The sequence below is a fragment of the Leptonotus elevatus genome, chromosome 20 (genome assembly GCF_054856555.1).
Source record: "Leptonotus elevatus isolate MCC_2025b chromosome 20, RoL_Lele_1.0, whole genome shotgun sequence".
Lineage (NCBI taxonomy): Eukaryota > Metazoa > Chordata > Actinopteri > Syngnathiformes > Syngnathidae > Leptonotus > Leptonotus elevatus.
This window is the reverse complement of record NC_141258.1, coordinates 9414645-9431731: the sequence shown is the minus strand read 5'-3', so window position 1 is coordinate 9431731 and position 17087 is coordinate 9414645. Positions and strand designations below refer to the sequence as shown.

General features: G+C 36.2%; 1 protein-coding gene across 1 annotated transcript in view; it reads left to right on the top strand.

Moving 5' to 3' along the window:
- Positions 1-17087, top strand: part of baiap2l1a (BAR/IMD domain containing adaptor protein 2 like 1a) — a 29996-nt gene that overhangs the window by 8326 nt on the left and 4583 nt on the right. The window contains exons 5-13 of the mRNA XM_086064864.1: positions 6512-6573; positions 8785-8856; positions 9505-9639; positions 12643-12795; positions 12862-13005; positions 13895-14021; positions 14099-14312; positions 16295-16354; positions 16582-16735. Of these exons, the coding sequence (XP_085920990.1) occupies positions 6512-6573; positions 8785-8856; positions 9505-9639; positions 12643-12795; positions 12862-13005; positions 13895-14021; positions 14099-14312; positions 16295-16354; positions 16582-16735 (1121 nt within the window). The remainder of the gene's footprint in view (positions 1-6511; positions 6574-8784; positions 8857-9504; positions 9640-12642; positions 12796-12861; positions 13006-13894; positions 14022-14098; positions 14313-16294; positions 16355-16581; positions 16736-17087) is intronic.

Below are 17087 nucleotides of genomic sequence, written 5' to 3'. Positions count from 1 at the left end.
GTTGAGAATGAAGGGGACACGGGGAGAGTTTTCCCCACAGAGAGCTTTAATGAGATGATTTAAACATTTTGGAGCTATTTGGTGAGTTTGTTTGACCGTCTAGACGCTCGTGCACATTATTGGCCGTGTGCTTGTGTGCGATGCATGATGAGCAGTTTGCCTTTCAGTTCACACGCAAACAAAAGATGGCTTTTTCGACATACTTAGTTCTTAAATCATACTCAAAAATACCGTTCGGTGTAAGTCCATGCTTTTTGCAATCACCAGAGCTTTTATTTATTTATTTATTTTGCCAGAGCATTGTATCAAATGACAATAGGACTCGATGTTGGCCTGCTTTTTGGCTGCGTAAATAAAGTGGACAGTTGGCAAGTCAAAATACACTCACTGGCCACACTACCTTACGTACACCTTCAGTGCCTTTTAATAAGATGAATGCTCTGATAGACTCATTGGAATTTCAAATATGAACAAGTAATTGCATTTAAGCCGCTGTCCATTATATATCCATGATTAGTTAAAAAAAAAAACACACACAAAATTGAAATAGATTTAATCACATTTTAATGTGTTCCTCAGCAGTTTTAATAATACCTGTAATATGAAATGAGTTCAGCTTTTCGTATTTCTGGATGGTTCTCCAAATCAGACATAACGCGTTCTTGCTTCAAGTAATTTGTCACTCCCAGTTTAACTTGACTGTAAAACTGACACTGAAAATGAAATAGAATTAAACATGGAAGATTTCAACACCAAAGTGTTCACCCAAACTACATATTAAAGTTTGCTAGCAAAATGCAATTGACGAGCTAACAGAATTTAGCGTAAATGTTGCTGTAATTAAAAACTTTCAAACTGCTACTTCTAACATACGGCGCAACATCACATTGTACGAAATACAATTTAATGTTATTTAAACACTAAAATGTTCACCCAAACTACATATTAACCAGAATCTACTAGCGAAAATTAATTGACGAGCTAACGGAAATTAGCGTAAATATTAATGTAATTAAAAACTTTCAAACAGCTGCTACTTGTAACATACAGAGCAGCATCACATTGTACAAAATACAATTAAATGTTGTTTATTTAAACACCAAAATGTTCACCCAAACTACATATTAACGTTTGCTAGCAAAATGCAATTGACAAGCTAACAGAAATTAGCGCGTAGCTGTCGCTGTAATTAAAGACTCTCAAACTGCTACTTCTACCATACGGCGCAACATCACATTGTAAGAAATACAATTTAATGTTATTTAAACACCAAAATGTTCACCCAAACTACATATTAACCAGAGTCTGCTAGCGAAAAGGAATTGACAAGCTAACGGAAATTAGCGTAAATGTTGCTGTAATTAAAAACTTTCAAACAACTGCTACTTCTAACATACAGAGCGGCATCACTTTGTACAAATAATAATCAAATGTTTATTTAAACACAAAAATGTGCACCCAAACTGCATATTAACCAAAGTCCACTAGCGAAATGCAATTGACGAGCGAATGCATTAGCATAGATGTTGCTGTAATTAAGAACTTTCAAACAACTGCTACTTGTAACATACAGAGCAGCATCATATTTTACAAAAGATAATTAAACATTATTTATTTAAAAAACTAAATATCGGGGTGCAAAACACTGAAGGCAGTTTACAATATGGTAAAAGTGCAAAAGGTTAACTAGCATTTTTATGGCTTCCTAACATCTGAAACGTTCTCCGCAATGAATGTGGTTCCACTTTAGTGAACCAGAATTATGTGATAAGCTGAATAGCCATTGACACAACCAACATATTATTCTCGGGGCGCTCGCCTTCCTATCTTGCACTGACTGTGTGATAACTGACAGAAAGATGAGAAAAAGACGAGATCAGAAGCCTCCCGCAGTGCATTGAGTCAATATGGATTTCACCGTTTTTATCAGTCTTACAACACATAGAGCGTCTGAAGCAACAGTCTCCAGGACTGGCTGGCGATGTATGATGGCCGAAACCTTTGGAGCATGACGCACAGAGGATGTGGTCACATTGGAGCCTGTGTGGGCACGCTCAGTGATGCATCTCATTGGAAGGCTCAGTGCTAGTCGAGAGAACACATGATATGTGTACTTGGCGAAAAGAGGAAGGGCTGTCAAGGGTCAAAGAAACTAATAAAGCTACTAACATTGACTCGTATTGCACAATAAACCTTATTGGACACCGGATAGGTAATAGTTGATTAGTCACAGGCCATTTCTACTTTCAGAATGATATAATGTGATAAGAATGTCGTAGGTGTTGTTCTCTCCGCCTCCCTTAACTATTAAAAATCCTGTTAGACTGACATTTGATACATACGGGAAGCATATTACATTCACTTGGAAAAAAAAAAGTCCTGTTTTTCTGACTAATTTTTTTGGGGGAGCGTTGTTTTTTGAATATTTTTTCCCTCTGGTTTTTTTTAATATATTTTTTTCTGTTTTAAAATGTCTGTATATTTTCCTCTGTATTTTGGAATACATTTTTCCCGTTTTTTTTAAGAAAAAAAACTCCCAGTTTTTTTCCTATTTTTTTCCCTGGTTTTCGGAATAATTTTTCCTCCTGTGTTTCTGAATAATTGTTTTCAGCCTGTTTTTTTGAATATTTTTTGGACAGAAAAAAAAATCGGCAAAACAGAAAAAATATTCAGAAAAACAGAAAATAAAAAAAAAAACTCAAAAAAACAAAGCAACCCAAAAAGAATTGTCAGAAAAACAGGAGTTTTTTTTTCAAGGAATGCAATATGCTTCCGTAGATACATATGTAGAACGAGTTTTTGTTTTAATGTCAATTCACCTAAATTTTTTTAATTGATGCGCACGCTTAGCTTCAATTGTGATGTGCAGTGTTTTGATTGTATGGTACAGTTCTAATCACCAAGCCACTTCATTAGGTACCCAATTTCAGTTGGGATTAGTGCTGTCACTATCAAATATTTTTAGAATCGATTATTCAATTGATTAGTCGACTAATCAGATGTATTTAAATTTTGCATTAAAGTGTATAATAAAAGCATATTTCACCCTGATTACTGTTTATTAATTAGTGATTATTGATTATTTCGTACTTCATATTCGTAAAGTGATAAAAAACAGAAAAGGGGTGGGGGGGTGATGTTGTGCTGTGTTATCGGTTTGGTCATTGTTTTCCAAAGTAAAAACAGATGATTGCAAATGTCTTATTTTGATTAAACACAAAATATAATAAGTCTTTTTTCACGAAGGACTGCAGAAATGAGTAAACAATCACTGTTTATATGCTGAAATTTGAGGATTTGGACAATTAAAAAAAATGTTTCCAAACAATTACTCTATTATTAAAATAGTTACTGATTAATTTGATAATTTATTACTTGTCGATTAATTGATTAATTTTGACAGCTCGAGTTGTGATTGACACTTTTGTCAGTGATTCATTACTACTATGACCAAAACTTACTATTACAGGCTACATTATGCTAAACCAGGGATGTGTAAACTTTAACTCAAGGAAATGACCAACGGGCCATTTAATGATTACAAATTATGTGTAATATAGCAAAATAGTTATTTCTATAAAATGGGCTTAATGTAGAAAAATATAAACTGATTTGTCACAATTCCCACGACACAAGACTTCATAAATGTTCAATATTTGCACCTTATGTTTTTTTGTGTTGTTGTCGAAATCTGCATTACTGCATTGCAGTTTTTCACCAAGGTGAACTGTAGCTGGAATAGTAAATCATGCTTTTATGAATTATTATGAAATTACTGTACCAATGACTAAAAGATGCAGCCATATTTCTATTAGTTAAAAAAAAAATTCCACTTGTATGTTAACAAGAATATGAAACTTAGAAAAATATATTTTATTATACATTTAGAACATTTTCATGCCCTTGTTAACAAAAGTGGAAAACAAATGTTAAGCCAATAGAAATAGTTCAAATGAATTTTTGACGCCTATATCCGTCAATGGCAGTGAATGAGTTAATTATGATTACAAATTGTAATCGTCTGACACCCCTATTTTATACTACAAAAATATCACGTGACATGTAAGGCAAAACTTCACAGTACACTCGTACTACTTAAGTGACATGTTGGTGACAGATTGAGAAGTAATATCTTGCCGTCACGTTCCCCCCCACCTCCCCCCAGTAGGTCTTCACACCTTATTAAAGCCCGCACAGGTGCACACGGGCCGCCCACTTTTACTCAGCCACCATCTCGACCCGTGCCGCAGCAGTCTGTGCAAACAGTCGTACGCCGAGCGCCGCCGCCCCTCCCCAGCGGGAAGCACAAAGGCAGCATTTACCGGTACTTTCTGGTGACCTTCAGAGGGCAATGTTGTTGTAGCTGGACGTTCGCTGCCTTTTGGATGGCAGAAGTGTAGCGATCGCGTGTTTGTTTGCGCAGAGTTGGGGGGGGGGGGGGGCTGCAGGTCAAACGTGCATGAATGTTAAGCGTGTTTAGGTGGTGTGTTGACATGAACATGCTTATTTTTAGAAATAGTTTTTTTTGTACTGACTTCTTGGAAACCTCTAGTCAGGATTTTCTCACTTTTCCTCGACTTCATGTTGTTGTGTGTTTTCCAGAATCATTTTGAGAAGTAGGGGAGGGAAGTAAAAAGTTATGGTGGGTCATCCTGGTCATGTTATTGTTTGTGGATTTGACACCGGAGTGGCGAATTTCACATGTCCACAAACTGTATGATCCTGGAAACTAGGAATGTTCGATACCACTTATTTTTTAGACTGATACTCCACTCTTCAGTACTCACTGATACAGATACCAAGTCCCAATAACATTAGTACTTATATTATGATACATAAAATTTCCCCAAAAAATCAATGACTGAAAAAAAAAAAAAAAGAGACATATATCCCAATTATAGCAGATTTCCTTAAAATTGAGTACAATTAATGGCAATTATATATTTTTTAATTTGCTCATAAAAGTCATTTTGCATAGAGCACACGATAAAATGAATTAAAAAATAAAATAAATAAGTTATAATAATAATCCAGCGGCCAGAAAAAAAAGTCCAAATCAAAATATGTGGTTGTACAACTTCTTTTTAAGGAATACACTGAAGTGCAAATAATTCAATTCAATAAAATAGGGCTTCAAGTAATTTAGTAATATCAACCATGTTAAGAATTCCTCAAGCTGTTTAGTGTGTGACGTTTAATTCATTCACTCCCGGCCATTTCCACTAAAACAATCCCCTTCAATCCCGGTTGTTTTACTGGATTTATGCTGATTTTGCAAGGCCCGCAGAATATTGTGTTCTATTGCTAAAAAAACAACATGGAACCTACCAAAAGAAAGATTAGTTCTTTATCTGTTTCCGTTTTGGAGCAATTACCATTAGAATATAGCTAAGTTTCATCATTATTCACAAATCTGTTTAAAACTGTGGGTAAGTGAGCTTTTTTCAACATGGCCCTGGTTGATCTCTTACACTCTGCTGCCACCTGTTGGCCGTTGCTTCAAGGCTGCATCAAAGCCTTCTGTTATGAAAACCCCCCACAAAAACAATAAACGTATAAATACGTCTTTGGGACACTTAAACATTTAAAATATAACGTATTTATACGTTTTTTGGGAGCAAATGAGTTCATTATTTCTTGTTTTGAAATCATGCTTTTAATTTGGAAGGCTGCTCTGTATTTCCATTTCCTTTTCCACGTTCTCCGTTCATTACAAATATAATGTATAAGAGCTATAGATAGCGTGTGCGAGGGCCGTATACGGCACCATTCTATTCTTAGCACTGTTAACGAGGCAATTAAGCGCACGGCAAACGTAAACGAGGCAATTAGATACTGCGAAGTTACGTGAGCTGCAAACATATATAACACACATTGAACCACAGATATCGGTGATATTACTCACAAGAGTACTTACTTATTCTCAGTAACGCACACCAAAATGAAGTAATGAAAGTGTTACCTCATAAGGAGATACCATCATCATCTCGATATCCGTCCGGAGGACCGATACCATGACATGTGGCCTGGTATCAGCCCGATACCGATACCTTGTATCGGTACTCGCCCATCCCTACTGGAAACCATGCAAAGGTTTACACTCGATCACCGTCCTATAGTAAACCTGGAGTCTAGATTTCACCCCATTGTGATGGCGGGAGCACACGACTGCTTATTTACAATTGTCCACCGCCATTCACAGTATTGACCCACTGCCATTGTCTCGTGGCGAATGCTGCTCTATCTGTGGCTGTGAATGGAGACAGTTCCGTATCTGCTCCCTCCCAAACCCCAGTGCCAGAACCATGCACACAGATTGTTTTGACACAGATTGACAGCTGTTCAAATACTAAAGGGAAGATAAGTCACTGTTGCGTACGCGAGGTGTTGTAAACGTACGCGACCGCGATAAGAACATTGCAAAAATCCTTGAATTTGGAACGCACGCCTCAGTAAGTAAGTTCTCTTTTCAAGGACCTGCGTGATTGACTGGGTTTTTTTTTATTTTTAGGGTTTGTTCTGATGGAGATTGCAGATGTCCACAAAAAGCTCAATTTTGAGCTGGAGCAGAATGTGAGTAGCCCTAACAGCCTGATATTTTGCATCTTTAACTCGTTCACTGCCATTGACGGCTATAGATGTCAAAAATTCATTTGAGCTATTTCTATTAGTTTAACATTTTCCCCACTTTTATTAACAAGAGTATGACATCCTAGAAAAAAATATTGTACATTTAGAATACAGATATAACATTTGTGATTAATAATGAGTTAACTATTGAAGTCATGCGATTAATTACAATTACAATTTTTAATCGCCTGACGTGATTTAAAAGAGAAAAGAAAAGATTACTAAAAATTAGGGCCGTCATTATTACATTTTTAATCGCATGACTTCACTAGTTAACTCACGATTAATCACACATTTTATATCTGTTCTAAATGTACAATCAAAAAATTCTAGGTTTTGATACTCTTGTTAACAAAAGTGGGGAAAAATGTCAAACTAATAGAAATAGCTCAAATAAATTTTTGACGTCTATAACCGTCAATGGCAGTGAATGAGTCATATACAACATATGAGAACCGTAAGAAAGTTTACAGTAACAAAAACCAAAAAATATTTTTCATATTTGTTAACGCTCTCAAGATGATTACTGTGGCTGTTCTTATAGCAGTTACATTGTATTGTTGGAAGTCAGTAAACTACAAATAAGGCCGTTCTTATGTGGGCTTATGCTTAACCCCCATATTGCGGGTCAAATTGACCCGTTTGGAAAAAGAAAAGAAAAAAAAGATTCGTAATTAGTTTTAGTCTAAGTAATATACGTTTAATAAAATTTGAAATGATTTTACAATTAAAGATACAGCGGGTCATATTGACCCGAATGAAGATTTGTAGTCATTTGTGTGAATGCGTTATTGTGATTTTTACTCTCCTCACTTTTTTGCCGCGTAACAACTCCCAGATACTACTTCCGATTTACACCGTTCAAGTTGCTTCAAAAATTCACGCCTCTTCTGGTATATATCGTCTAATTTCACATGACTTACAGTATTCACACAATTTAACGTTAAATATCAACGTTTGCCCCGTCATTTTCAATGGGACAGACATTGACATTTTTCGAAGTCCCACTTTCTACGCCCACTTCCATACATACAACTTATCATCATTACCTGATAGTGCTCAGTGGCGCAGTTGGTATAAAGTGCATTGTCTAGTAGCCAGGAGGTCGCAGGTTCGAATCCCACCCCCTACTGTACATTGCAAATATATTTATGACCATTATGCTAAGTGATATATACATGTATGCCAACTGACTATCATATCAGAAAAAGGATCATAATTTCACTCTAATGATTAAATGCATGTTAGCTTTCAGCATCAGATGACACTTTTCAAAAATAAATACGCCATTAGCCATGACTTCAAACAAGTCAAGTTAACTCAGTGGTTAGAGCAATTACCTTCCACCACGAAGTACCCGAGTTCAAACCCCGCTTGGACCACATTTGAGTACTTTAGTAATTTATCTTTCAATTTGCTTGATAAGCACATGCACTCAATTCTTAGCATTCAGCTTTTCAGCATTTACATGATGCTATTTCTGACAACTAAACCACACAGCGGGTCATATTGACCCGTGAACATTGTTGCTAAGAAAGGAATGTAAGAGGATGGTTTAGCTTTCCTTTGACACACACTGGCTAAAAAGTGATGAAAGTTTGAATAATCACGCCTTTTATAAGAAGGAATGAAAACAGTGAATTCGAAAAATAAAAGATTGGCAGATTATTGCACCGTTTTAGGTTGTTTTCTTGACTCAAAGAAAAGAAGTATCAGCCTCTCAAAACTGTATTAATATTAAAAAGGTTGTGTCTCGCTAACCTTTGTGTGATTTAAGAAGTTGCAAACAATGGAAGAATAGTTGCCAAGGGCAGGAAAGCTGTGATCCTTCCAATTTTGCTTCAGCCTGAAAAACCAGGAATACTTGCTACAAAAACACGTGTCAAAGTGTGTCTGACAAAACTAAAACACGTCTTAAAATGCTACAGCTGAACATGTTTTTCCTTTTTGTCATGACTATCCCGCGGCGATAGTAATGAGTCTACAAAAGAAGAACAGTAGGACATTTTTAACCAGGAAGCTCTTTAAAGTCCATTATTAACTTCTTTTATCATAATATTGCCACGTGAGCGAGATGTGCAGTGTGTTTCTTGGAACGAGTGAGAGAATGAGCTGCAATAATGGCTTTTGTTTTTTTGGTCGCTATGATTGCAGTTTAAGAGATTCCACCGAGAAGTTCTTATTGAGCTGGAAAAGAAGACAGAAATGGATGTGAAGTATATGAATGTAAGTGGCTCCATATGTATTTTTGTTTTATTCAGAGCTAAATAACACCTAAGTATTTAGGTACGTTACAGTTACAAAGTAGTGTTTTCGAGTATATTCTTAAAAAAATTAATTGTTGGGTTATATTTAACTCATTCACTGCCATTGACGGTTATAGACGTCAAAAATTCATTCGAGCTATTTCTATTAGTTAAAAAATTTTCCCCACTTTTGTTAGCAAGAGTATTAAAACCTAGAATTTTTTTATTGTACATTTAGAACAGATATAAAATTTGTGATTAATCGTAAGTTAACTAGTGAAGTCATGCGATTCATTACAATTAAAAAATGTAATGGCCTGATGGCCCTAATTTTTAGTAATCTTTTCTTTTCTCTTGTTTTAAATCGCGTCAGGCGATTAACATTTTTTATTGTAATTAATCGCATGAGTTCAATAGTTAACTCATTATAAATCACAAATTTTATATCTGTTCTAAATGTACAATATTTTTTCTAGGATTTCATACTCTTATTAATAAAAGTGTTAAAAATGTTAAAATAATAGAAATAATTCAAATTAATTGTTGACGTCTATAGCCGTCAATGGCAGTGAATGAGTTCAAAATCAAGCATCTTTCATAGTAAACTATAGTTACTCCCCTTATTTAGGCTACATTCAAGCGCTACCAGACAGAACACAAGTCGAAGCAGGACTGCCTGGACCGGTCACAGACTGACTTGAAGAAGCTGAGGAGGAAGAGTCAGGGCAAGAACGTGACTAAGTACGAGAGCAAGGAGAACGAGGTGAGATTGAAAGCCAAGAAAGCTTCTTATGTTTCAAGAGGTTGCATTCAAAGTCAACGTCAAAGTCTTTTTCTTCAGTTCTCCACTTGAGAAGCAAACTGTTATATTTGTCATAATCATTGAAACTACTTTTAAAACAGCATTTCTGCCATTATCATTATAATCAAATATACGTTTTCTAGCTTAATGCTAATATTTAATAGAAAGCTTAGCATCGCTATTGTGTTCATCATCATTATAATCAAAAGTGTTTGCTAGCTTAATGCTAACACTTAATAGGAAAATTAGCATCGCTATTGTGTTCATTAGTTAAACATAAGTTTGCTAGCTTAATGCTAACACTTAATAGGAAAATTAGCATCGCTATTGTGTTCATTGGTTAAAACATAAATTTGCTATCTTAAGGCTAACATTTAATAGGAAAATAAGGATTGTGTTCAGTATCATTATAGTAAAACAAAAGTCGGAATGGATTTAGTCAGACAATTTGCTATTGTGTTTATTTATAACCATGAAACAGCTTTTACTTTAGCATAAACTTGACATATACAAATATAACATCCAACACTTATCACTTTTACTACTACTACTTCTTACAGGTTAGGCATATACTGTTCAAGGTGTGTCATAAAAGTTCAAAGTAGTGTTACAAAAGGCATATTTCAAACTAATATGCAAACTCAGAGCTCCCCTTCTGGAATCTAGCTTGTCTAGAAATGCCTGCGAATGACACTTGTCTTTTTCACTTGCCTGATGATAATAATCTTATGAACATAGAGTAAATACATAAACATTTTGCCAGGGAAGGAAGATAAGGTGTGCTTTAAGAAATGTATTGCCTTTTGAATATAGTGTCAGGAAGTGTCATCTGCTCATTTGAAATATGTCAGAGAAGTTCCAGGAATGGTGTCACAAAATATGCAGTCAAACCCAAACTATAAAGAGATCCTGCAGAATTGGTGTTGTTGAGTGTGTGAGCTTAGAATTATGGACGGACTGGTACAGAGCAATGGACCGGTGGTTGGGCACCACTGCTCCTAGATGAAAAAAAAAAAAATTCTGTATGTTTTCGTTTGCTTATCAGTCCACATCTGTCCTTTCTCCTCCTACCTGGGTCTAATTTGATTACATTCGTGGTATAGCTTTATAGGTTTGGAGTTAATGAGTCTGAGTCATATTGTTTGAGGTGTGTTTATTTGCAGACCGTGATAGATTTCATGTCTGTTGCTGGGTGTCAAGTTGTCAACAGTCCTGTTGTGCAGACAAAGCTTAGCTGCAGGTGATTTGCAAATCAATGTGGCGAGAAAAGTACAACTTTTGTTGTTTGTAACTTTTTGGGTCGTGATATCTGGAATTAACACAATTCCAATGCATGTTATGTGTGCGGCGCTTGGCACCTTGAGCATGGCTCTCCACTGAAACTGCGAGCCTCCCTTCCCTCAAGTGGAATCCTCATTTTTACCAAGAGTGAGGTGAGGCCCAGCTTTTTAATCATCATGCAGCCTAAGGGCGCACAGAAACGTGATTGCTTGCTCGCGCCGAGTCTGCAGGATTGAAAATTTTGTTGAAAATGGGAAGTGAAGAGCACTGATTCAGCATCTGACTGGCTATCATAGAGACACAGATAAGAGAACTGAGTAAGGAGGAAGAGGCTGTTTTTATTGTTGCCATGACAGCCTGGGGAGGACATATGAGTAAGGAGGAGCAGGGGAAGAATAAAAACACGGGGAGTGCTTTTTTTGATAGGCCTTATGTCAGAAATAGTTTGCCATCTGTACACCTTAACCAGCAAGGTCATTCTAAATCTCTCTGTGGGGCTGAGTTGCCTTTCAATGTCCGACAGACTGAAGTTCCAACATTCACTGCCATTGACGGCTATAGACGTCAAAAATTCATTTGAACTATTTCTATTAGTTTAACATTTTTTTCCACTTTTGTTAACAAGAGTATGAAAACCTATAACATTTTTAATGTGCATTTAGAACAGATATAAAAAGTGTGATTAACTAGTGAAGTCATGCGATTTATTATGATTACAAGTTTTAATTGCCTAACGCCCCAAATTTTTAATAATGTTTTCTTTTTTTATTTATTCACTGCCATTGATGGCTATAAACGTCAAAAAAATCATTTAAACTATTTCTGTTAGTTTTTTTCTCTCCACTTTTGTTAACAAGAGTATGAAAACCTAGAACTCAAATAAATCACTGCCTGCATGCGACTGCGTTACTATCAAGTTTAATTTGCATCGACTCTTCCAGCAATTTTTGTTTTTAACTCATTTGCTCCCCAAAACGTATAAAAACGTTCTATTTTAAATAGTGCCATGGCCCAGAAAACGTTTTATTTTATTTTATGCTAGAGCATACAAAAGGGTTTGATGCAGCCTCTGACCTGAAGAAGTCGCTTAAAGCAATGATAGTTCTTAAAAAAAAATTAAAAAAAGGCTAGCGGGTGGCAGCAGAGTATAAAAGATCAATCAGGGCCATGTTGCAAAAAGCTCTTTTCCGCACTGTTTTAAACAGGTTGTGAATAATGATGAAACTTAGGCTATATTCTAATGCCAATTGCTGCAAAATGGAAACAGATACAAATACTTTTTTTCCTGATGAAAAAAGAGACTCTAATCTTTCTTTTGGTAGGTTCCATGTTTTTATAGCAATAGAACACAATATTGTGTGGGCCTTCAATCAGTCAAAATCCAGTAAAGCAGCCGGGAGCGAAGGGGGTTGCTTCAGTGAAAATGGCCGGGAGTGAATGAGTTAAGCATTTTTTGTTTCCCCTTGATGTTGAATAGATTTATTTGAATCAAAAATAGATTTTCTTTGAACCCCGTTACATAGTTTCTTTTTATTAGTATTAGCATTTAGCATTTTCATTTTGTATATGTGACGGTACCATTGTACTTTTATTTTTAAGGCATATGACAAATTTAAAACAGATTTTTAATCGGGTTATCAATCTCCCGTCTTTTCTGACCTTGTAATTTTTTTGTGCCTGCAGTACGTAGAGACCATCTCGTCGCGACAGATGGACATGCAAAAGTTCATCGCCGACGGCTGCAGAGAGGCTCTGCTGGAAGAAAAACGCCGCTTCTGTTTCCTGGCCGACAAACACTGCATGTTCTCTTATCACATTGGCAACTTCCATGATAAAGTAAGTCAGTCGATTCAAGTAAGATTCATCCCATGAGATTTGACTTTATGCTCTCTGTGCCTCCAGGCAAAAGAGATGCTAAGCGAGAAGCTCCCTAACTGGCAGGAGATGTGCATTGACGTCAGCAAGGTGCCGGACACGGTCGAGCACATGATAGACGGGCTTTCCATCAATTCGGAGCAATCGCTGCTTTCGGATCGCTACAACAGGGTTTGTGTTTTCTTCTTGTGCAGTCATTCATGCTTCACAGTAAGGTTGGGGGAACGGTATAGGTAGCCCACGGCAGAGTTCGTACCTCTGTTTTTGACCCATGGTTGGGTACATTTTTGGTATGTCTCTTAAAAAGAACTCCCCTCTCAATTTATTATTATTATTATTTTTTTTTTTTTTTACAAAAGTGCTTTTTTTTAGTGTGCTTATTTTATGCTAAAGTTACTTCATTTTTTTCTACCATAAACTTTTATTTTGACAAGTATAATTTACTGAATGTATGTCAAGAACCAACTTGAACCACTAATGCATCTACTGAAGCAGCTGAAAAATTCTATTCACATTTATCTCCGAACCAATCCATCTCTGAACCAATTATCATCAATCATATTTAATTTAAATAGCACTTTTCATACCTTAAAAAAAAAATAATAATAATATATATTTATATATATATATATATATATATGTATATATATATATATGTGTGTATATATGTATCCCCAAAAAAGGACTCTTAAGTATTTGTACTTTGCTACATCTCACTATTGATCAAAAAGCCAAGGAGGATGTCAACAAAGACTTTGAGTAGCTTAAGTGTTTTATCTTTTCCTCCTTTGCCCATTATCTCGTAAAGGCGCCGCCATCTGATGCGTCACATGTTTGTGTGGAGTGGCTTTTAGTTGATTATCAGCCATGAAGTTTCCGACTTTGTTTCCTTCTGATAAAGCCTATTGAACATTTAGGCCACCTCGTAGAAGAGCACAGATAAGACGATAATCACGTTTCACATCAGTAACTCAACATGTACTTTGACCCATGCAGCAACTGGCATTTTAAAAATACATTTTTCATAGGAATTTGATCATATTCTCCGTTGTCCCTTCAGAACAGCGTTGAGTCAATGGTGCTGCCCCCTGCGCCCCCACTGAAGGCGGCGCACACCAGTCCACTCGCAAACATGTTCAACCCCGAGCCCAGATCTCCAATCACCTCCTCTTTTGAGAATCACTCAGGTACAGATACTCTTGACATTCGCAGCATTTTATTAATGCATATTTGGGAAGATAATTCAACATTTTTGTCTTTTCAGACCAGGGCAGCTTCAGCGAGGACAGTCCGTCCCGACCGAGCTCCCTGTTTTCGGGTGTCAACGTGACAAAAAAGCCTCGGGTCAAGACCATCTTTCCCCACTCTGCGGGAAACAACAGAACCCTCCTCAGTTTCGATGAGGGCGACGTGATCTTCATGCTCATTAAGGAAGAGAAGGACGGGTGGCTTTACGGCGAGCTGGAGAAGAGCGGAAAGTGCGTTTTTTGTTTTTTTTATCCAACCGTAGTGTAATTTAAATGTAATTTAATTTTGTTTCGCAAAAATCTTTGTAGGCTGTTGCATAATTTTGTTTTCGTGGAGGCTTTTAAGTGTGACATAACCTGTTCCATGTGGAGAATGTGCTATTGTCCTTTTTCTCATACCGTTCAGTTCGTAAAAGGCCACAGCCATTGTCACCCTCAGTACTCAGTACACCAGCAATCGTGTCAAGTTTTAGCTTTGTCTCGATTTATTTTGTTGTGTTATTACACTGTGTGGGAACACAAGAATGTTAGGTATGTTTGAGGTAGCATACCTCTTCTGCTCACTCTGTGCCCTGCCTACAGCATTAGAGCATATGCAAGAGTGTACGCACACAAAAAAGCAACTAGTCTCTAATAAGATATTAAATATTTGTGGGGACTGGACTAATTTGCAATGAACAAAATGGCCTGGAGTCCGCGAGTTGCTTCAAGTTCGAAACACCAATTTCTCTGAATTTGAAAAGAAAATGTAGTGTTCTTGTAACCAATGTCCAACATGAAACACTAATGCCACCTAGTGTCAGAAAATTACCACAAGACAAATCTGACTTAATGTTTCAAACTCCTTTTAACCGTAACTGGTAACTGTAACTTTTTGAGTAACTTATTGTATCTATTAACTAAAAAACACATTTGTATTTGGTAACCATGTGTCCACTTTTATGTTGATTAACAGGAGTATGAAAAACTTGAAAAAGGTATATTATTTGATTAATTGTGAGTTAACTGGAAATCATGTGGTTAACTACAACCTGGGCACTAAATTATTTTGGAGTTGCATTTAAGAACAGCATTAAATTAGAATTGATGATGTTTGCAGAAACTCTGTTATCGCTATTATGCTAGGACTCAAACACAGATAAAATAATTGTTCCTCATGAAAAATATATAAACAATAAAAAAAATTCCACAATGTAAGTGCAGGCCTAATTAGCCATCTTCGTAATTCATTACATAAAATACATGCATGACGGCAATCAATGTCATTCGCCTGCAATACTGTATTAAAGTGTTACTGGGCTTGATGATATAGTCTTAACAGAAAACTTCAAAAATCCAATTGCCAATTGCTTGTAGAACAAAACAAATGACAATGACATTATTCATAAAAAAATTCCCCAGCATGCTTTCTTCTTAACATTAACTTGCATCACCTTCAATAGAAAAGAAACACACGGTTGGGGAAGCGGGTGACCTTGGCAACACAAACCGTGACTCAAAAGTTGATCATGTTTTGGCAAATCATATAAATTACTATTCAGCGTGATTTGCTTGTCATACGGACCACAATGTAAAAATGATTCCGTGATTCTATGTTGTCTGTTGTTGTTGTTTTTTTTTTTTGCAGGATTTAAAGCTGCTAGTTTTGTTTTTGTTTTTAAATAGTTGCAAGAAAGGCCGTAAAAGTTGCTAAATATAGTATCAAAGTTTGTACTTTTGGAAACACTGACTGCTTTTGTAAACTAACACAATTCTATATTATGTTCATTTAATCTTTGTTTGATTTAAAAGGTAAGAAGTACCTCCCTACATTTCTGAATCACTAAACCTGGGCTTGTCCATGGAGCCGATGGAAAAAAATAAAAATAAATTGAAATGCAGTACAATAGATTTACAAAGGTCCTGCGACACACCTCTTAATTGACGAATAATGAGTCGTGCTGTTAATCTAGATCTGTCACTTCCTCCTGAATCGTAACTCTTCCTTCTTTGTGGGAACATTTTTGTGGGAGCCACTTTTCTATACATGCTTGACTGTGCCATAAAAGTACGCTTCGATGAGTTTGAATTTGAGAACCTGAGCGACAACTGCATAAATTCCCACAAACACACTCCGCGATCTTGTAGAAAGTTCTGCATGTTAATCCGTTTTAGTATAGTATTTAACATTTGTTTTGTGTTTAATGTAAACTGCTGTGTGTTTTGTGTCTTAGGCGTGGTTGGTTCCCCTCGTCCTACTGCAGACCTTGCTCCGAGCCTCTCATATCAAATAGGTAAGAAATCACATTTCCGTAATGTAATAGAATAGAAAGATGTTATTGTTGTTGGATGGAACATATACAGACTAAATGATGCAGTGCAAAAAGCAGTGAGGCACAGTGGAATAATGTTATATAGTATTTGAGACTAAATGTAAAAAAAGTAATAAGCAGTAAGTAATTATTGCTAATTGAAATGATTATAGCTGAGGCGTAAAAGATTAATGTCACATGTCATCCAGCATCAGTTTGAGGTCACCGGTGCGAAGTCCAAGTGTTACCAGTCTACCCGAGCTGGATGAGGAGGACGAGCCCGTGTTGCTACCGCCGCCAGACTACTCGGATAATTTGCCCTCACGCGCGGTAATCCCGTCAATGCAGTCGCCGCAGAATATGGTCAGTGCCTTATGTTTTATTAAACGTGCAGTTTGGTTTTAAAGGGGAAGTCAACATTAACTCATTCACTGCCATAAATTCATTTAAAAAAATTATTTTTTTAAATTAGGGGTGACGGGCGATTAAAAATTTTAATTGTAACTAATCGCATGACTTCACTAGTTAAATTGCAAATTTTATATCTGTTCTAAATGTACAATAAAAAAAATTCTAGGTTTTCATACTCTTGTCAAAAAGTGGATTTTTTTTTAAACTAATAGAAATAGTTGAAATGAATTTTTTACGTTTATAGCCGTCAATGGCAATGAATGAAAAAAAAAAAGAGAAAATATTATTACAAATTTGAGGCATC